This window comes from Neltuma alba, unplaced genomic scaffold (genome assembly GCF_004799145.2).
Source record: "Neltuma alba isolate B1F8T4 unplaced genomic scaffold, ASM479914v2 tig00002803_pilon, whole genome shotgun sequence".
Taxonomy (NCBI): domain Eukaryota; kingdom Viridiplantae; phylum Streptophyta; class Magnoliopsida; order Fabales; family Fabaceae; genus Neltuma; species Neltuma alba.
In genome coordinates, this window is record NW_021633020.1 from 1 (window position 1) to 6055 (window position 6055).

The window sequence follows — 6055 nt, forward strand, 5'->3', positions numbered from 1 at the left end:
ATATATATATATATATATAATGCCAGGTTCTTCAATGAAAGATAAAACACGAGGTTTTCACAATTTTGCATTGCATGATTAGGTCTCCTGAGAAATGTCTAGTACGTCATATTTTTATTGAAGAAGTTGATGAAGAAATTATAAAGAACTTGATCTAAATTTAATATATGAATATGGAAGTTGTAGGTGCTCTACCAACCATAAGTATGATGAAGCTCAGACAAAAGCTTCTCAAATTAGCTTATCATGCGTTTCAATCTCACTTTTGGCTCATAAGGAGGATAGGTCAAAAACTCAACCAAACATGTCAAAAATTTACAAACGTGCTTTTGAGTTAAAAAAATGCCCAACCAAACAGGCTAGTTACAGGAATCCGAGGAAAAGCTCCTAGACAACTGAGGAAGTTGCAAGAACCATAAAACCATAACATACCAGTTGAATAACTCCTTCATCTGTAATCCCAGTCAAACCCCAGAGTGAGATGGATGTGAGATTGCCTACACACTTTGCCAAAGATATTTTGATAAGTCCGCTATCAGTTATTTGGCAACCCCAACGGCTCCTCGGGCTAAAATCATCATAAAAAGACAAATAATACAAAGTGGATTTTCAGATATTGCTTGATTGGAATCATAATACAGTTTAGCCACAGGCCACAAGCCATCATCTCACTGCAGCTATGAAATTTCCAAATATCAGCTTTTGCTTGTCTAAAATGTTAACTAATTGATCAGTGTCAAGGCCATCTTTAGATGCATGATTTAATGGTTAATATGAAGCAACACATCTAATCTATTTTGTTCAATAACTGTAATTTCTGGGGTGAGAAACATAATTTGTTTTCAACCAACATATGCCTATCATATATATATATATATATATATATTAAAACGAGAACAAAGTTACTATGTCATCACAACCAGTTGCCTCCATAAATCAATAAGCAAAGGCTAAAGAAATGGCTTAATGAGGCCAGAAAAGGAAATTCTGAATGTGGTATACGAAAGGCATGTCCTGTCATTACTCGGATTAATGAATGATGCCACTGAGGTATACAGAAATTTGAACTTGATAGGCTGATATTTACTCAATGAATTCTGAACATGTATGGTTGTTAAAGTCAAATCACGCTATCAAGAAGTTGGCAACAGTGTTCAGGAATAAGAGAGAGAATCCTTTCTGTAGGAAAGTCTATGACACTCGCTTTGAAGAACATCTAAAACATTCTGTCCTAATTTTGAGTCACCATAATTGCTATAATGCATGGTTCTCAAATAAAACACAATCAAGCAGTCGCTAGTGATCAACCATCCTGGGATGAACTCATGACATGGTGTCACCCTTCTCCAAATAATACTTGAACTTGCAATAGCATTGCGAGATGCAATGAGCTCCAATTTAATTGGTCATTCAATATATAATATATCTCTGAAACTATGAAAACCCATTGCTTAACTTGTTAGAAAACATCATATAGGAAGTCGAATGATCCTATTATTACAACTTGCAAGCGACCCCCAAAAAGGAAGATGTCCAAAGCATTCAGTTATAAGATAAGAAACGAAACAGAGACATACATGTCAAGCTTTTTGAGGTTGTAGGCATCGCAAACGAGGCGAGCTGTGGATTCATCATCCATTTTCCATCCGGCGAAGCTCAGATTCTGTTTGCGAGCCAAAGATTCCTTGACCCCTTGTTTCCAATTCTTGCACACACTACTCGCCCTTGAAATTTTTGCACAGAAATTGACAGAAGAACAAAGAACACGATAGATAAGCATATAGGCAGAAGAAGGAACGATTCATGAGTTAAACATAGAGCTAACTTACTGAGCCAAATCAGTGAAGGAGGAGAAGAAACAAAAAATATGAGCCAGCAAGTCAATAGGCAAGCGATCAATCTTTGTCTCCAGTTCCATTCCCCAGAACTCTCTGACCTCAAGGTCTCTACCTTCTTGTCAGAATCAGGACTCCTCTGGGAATGGAAATGAAATGGGTTCGCGTGGGTTCTCCTTGATACCGAAGGAAAAGGGGGAAAAGTGTGCTCTCATGCTGGCGCCATCGTTTTACGCAGTCTTCTTATTGCCACGTTCTTTCCCAACGTTATCGTGTTGCATTTTCTTGTACTATTTTTCTTCTTTTTTTATTATATATTCAAAACAGATGACCATATTTGGCTTTTGCATTGCTGTTTTAGTTTAAACGAGATTCAGATTCCGTGCACGGAATCATCGATTTTGCACTTAACTAAAATGGTTAAAGGCTCTGTAATTAGAAAACAAGTAAAATGCCTGTTGAAAAATTTTTATGTCTTTATGTTGCTGGTAATTAAGAAAATATTTTTTGAAAAATCATAAAAAAAGACCTTAAAAATTAAAAAAAAAAATTGTAGGTAAAAACCCCTTCACAAGATTGTTGCCATTTGCTTATAATGGGTCTTATTTGTAATTTTTCTGTTTTCACAATTTTTTTTTGGCAATTCACTCAATATTTTTTAAGTATAACTTGATTTTTTAAGTGTCGTCAGAATATGGACATAGGTTTACCAGTGATCATGAGTTGTCAGAATTTTGTCATTCCGAAGTCCAAACTGAGTCCCCCCTCGGGCACCACAGAACAAGGGAGGCCGAGTAGCTTCGATGAAATCCAAAGGAAGGCTCGTCGCTGGGCCCACATGATATTAAATTCGTTGCTCTAGTGGGATGGCCCAGCAAAATACCTTGCTATTTGGACCCTCAAGCGTCGCCCATGTGTTGCACTACCACTTGGGCCTACGGCACCCCTTAAATCCTAGTTTAAACTTTCACGGCCCACCGTGTGAGAGTTTATGTTTGGGCTGATTGGGCCATTCTTCCTAGCTGATCGAGGCCCATATTCTTAGTTCTATTGCGTGTTCAGTCTTAAGTTCAAACAGATCCAGAAATACAATGCCGTTAACAATTATGTTTGTGTTTTTTTTTTAACCTGAAATGTTCGTGTTTATTAATAGTATATGTAATTTAATTTTTCAGATGTGATAAAAAATTTTTATTCATACTATTATGTTATGAAAATAATTTTAAAAATATTAGCAGCTATTTAGTCTACCTTGCGATCCCTAGGTCAGCTGATCGTGTGTTTCTGGTCCGTCGTCACCAAATGTTTACCCGCTGCCACTTTATTTCTTTTAGGATGCTGTTAAATTAGAGATATATTGAAAATTGTTTGAAGATTTTATTTTTCACGTAGTAGTGCATATCAAAATCATTTTGTTATTTGATGTGAAAAAAGAAAAGTACATACATATAGCCATATATAAAACAGTAGCACACATCGGACACAACTTATAGTAAAATTAACAAGGCATAACATATATAACTATTAAGGTCACTATTGCGACTATCCTAACCGAAGGCCGAAGTAAAAGCTCCCAAAAAAAAAAGGGAGATAAAAAAATAATTATAATCAACTTCTATTAAGAAAAATATAAGGGAAAATGGCAACAAAAAAAAAAACCACCGAAATAGAAACATTACAAATAAGGACCAATGACAACATTAGTATGGTTTTTTTTTGGTAAGACATTAGTATGGGTTTTGATAACAATAGTATGGATTTTGACAATGATTTTTGTGAACCGGTCTCTTTTTTTTTTGTTGCAATTTTTCCAAAATATAATGTTGTATTCCTCTTTTTCTAATTTTGTAGAACAAAATATAAAAAAAAAAAACGCTAAAAGATATTCTTAGAACAATTTTTGATTTTTTTTTAGTTTTGCAAAGCCATGATGAATCCTTTTCAGTGGCACCAACTGCAGTATGGAGAATTAAATTAAAGAAAAGAATTAAATTAAACAGATAATGTCAACGGTAAAATTAAAATATATCAATTACAAGTGGGTTATTGATTATGACATCCCCAACTAAATTTTTGATGCTGTTACTCTAAAAATTTCTTTTGTTATTTATTACAATGTGTCGTTATTATATAGAGGAATTAAATAGAACTAATTAAACCCATTCATGAGAACTCCCTTTGGATTTTAGCACAATCCAATCCTTTCAGCTTGATCTACCACTACTAGATCACCAAATCTGTCCTCTTTAAACCACCACACTGACCTTGATTGGCAGAGTGAATAATCTCTGATCTCAAAGTAAATTAGAGTAATAAAATAGATTTGCGACATATATAAGAAGAATTGGGGATTGAAACTCCAATTATTTGTTTAAGAGACATAATTCTTGACAACTAATTCAGGTAAAATTAAACTTGATTTGATAGCTATATTTTCTTTTGATAAACATATGTTGTGCAGGAAGTTATTTGCATGATAGCTTGTTAACATGTGTAATTATATGTTACCCCCTTGTTTTAAAATATCACTTTGGTCTTATTTATAAAACAGAAAGAATTTTTTTATCTTATTTATAAGTCACACCATTAAATTTTTACTACAAATGTACTATTTTTCTTTTCATTTGTTATCATGTAGATTGCTATGTTTTTAAAAATATATATATATATAGTAGGGATAAAGTTTAGAAAATTATTAAATTTTAAGGTAGATCAGTTTATGAGGTTTAATGTTCTTTTTTGTTCTGGTTAAAATGTTTGAAGTTATGGAGAGTATAAGCCTCCTTGAAAAATATTTTCATTTCCTTTAATTTATCTTTTTTAGAAGTTTAAGACAGCATTTATTAATGTTTATTATATACCCTTATTTATTGTAATCACTTCAATATAATCAACACATTGATTAGGGGCGAGTTAGATAATTAGTCAATATACCATATTAATGTATGAATTGTAGTATTTGTTGGTAAAAATGTATTAATTGTATTTATTAATACGTGTGCTTTTTTTTTTTTCCAACACATTAATACGTGTGCCTAAACTTTAAAAGATTTAGATTTTGAAACGGAGAAAATACATTAAATATTTGTAGACTTTCATCATTTCTGGCAAAAAAAAAAAAAACCTTCATTATACAGTCCTTGTCGCCCACCGAATTTTACTCCTAAATAACCAAGAAATTAAATGCATTATTGTGTACATCCTCAGACTTTTATGGGAACTATGTTGACTTTATTGCCAACTCCATTAATTAATTAGGATCAGTAGAGCCGCGCAATACCTAGTTTCGTTTTTAGGGTTTGTTATATTATTTTGCCTTTCATTTTCATCGTCTTTTCTTTTCCTTGTCATATTATGTTTCCTTGTTATCATAAGCCGTAATTGATTAATTATTCTCGATAAATCTAACTTACCTAAGATCGTTTTTCGTTGGTAATACATTCATGTTTCAAAAATACGCATTAACTCCCATAGTCGTTTGCCATGCCAACTAATTTTCCATGTCAGAAATCCATTGTTAAATTTTGATCGACTATGGCTGTAATTAATCGTATAAAGCAATTTAACAAATTTTATTATTGTACAAGTTAAAATATTTAAAGACTACATAAGTGTTGATAGTATAACTAATTATCATCATGTTATTATTGTAACCATTATTAATACTTCACCAGGCCAAAAAAATACTCCTCCGGTCCTAAATGTAAGACCCTTATACTGGTGAGTATAAGGGTCTTACATTTAGGACCAGAGGAGTATAATATTATTTGTATTTATTAGGTACACAGCGCATTAGTATACCAACTAGATGAGAGTCGTTGTAAATTTATTAACATGCTCAAAAGAACGCACCAAACGAGTTCTCTTGTAAAACGTAAAGTGACAAGCTAGCACACCGTGTAACGATGAAAACCCAATTGAAAATTCTATAGTGGACCCGTCGAAGCGCGCACACACACACAGATGATTACGAACTTATCTCTGCCATGCAGAAAAATATTGAAGCTATCCTGGCCCGCCTGCGGCAGGTAAAATGAAATCATCCGGTCAGGAAAATCAATAATAAATTCTTACCATTTCTTATTTTATTCGAAAGAGTTTGTTCAGGCGATAGATGAAAAGTTGGAGTGTATCTCCATTGGTTTCGTATTTCATTTCATCACTGGTTTCTATTTCGGGTCCAGATAGTTTGTTGATTTAATTTGCTTCTTTCAGGAGTT

The 6055-nt window shown here is 33.2% G+C and overlaps 1 protein-coding gene across 4 annotated transcripts; it reads right to left on the bottom strand.

The window, feature by feature from the left end:
* Positions 1–106: 106 nt before the first annotated feature.
* Positions 107–2070, bottom strand: LOC114737949 (F-box protein At5g67140-like). 4 transcript variants are annotated; one of them, XM_028925954.1, is made up of 3 exons: positions 1830–2065; positions 1578–1724; positions 107–568 (listed from the first exon to the last, which is right to left on the bottom strand). In XM_028925954.1, exons 1-3 carry the CDS (start codon positions 1916–1918, stop codon positions 388–390), a joined length of 417 nt encoding a protein of 138 aa, XP_028781787.1. In that variant the 5' UTR covers positions 1919–2065; the 3' UTR covers positions 107–387. The 4 variants fall into 4 exon arrangements, with proteins under 4 accessions (XP_028781787.1, XP_028781809.1, XP_028781802.1 ...); XM_028925976.1 differs by having other exon boundaries at positions 429–504; positions 1830–2068; XM_028925969.1 differs by lacking the exon at positions 107–568 and adding an exon at positions 1338–1428 and having other exon boundaries at positions 1830–2070.
* Positions 2071–6055: the final 3985 nt, after the last annotated feature.

Coding starts and splice junctions, on each gene's coding strand:
- LOC114737949 (XM_028925954.1), bottom strand. CDS start 1,918: ATGGAACTGGAGACAAAGATTGATCGCTTGCCTATTGACTTGCTGGCT. Junction 1,725..1,829: donor TCCTTCACTGATTTGGCTCA/GTAAGTTAGCTC, acceptor AAAAATTTCAAG/GGCGAGTAGTGTGTGCAAGA. Junction 569..1,577: donor AACCTCAAAAAGCTTGACAT/GTATGTCTCTGT, acceptor TGATGATTTTAG/CCCGAGGAGCCGTTGGGGTT.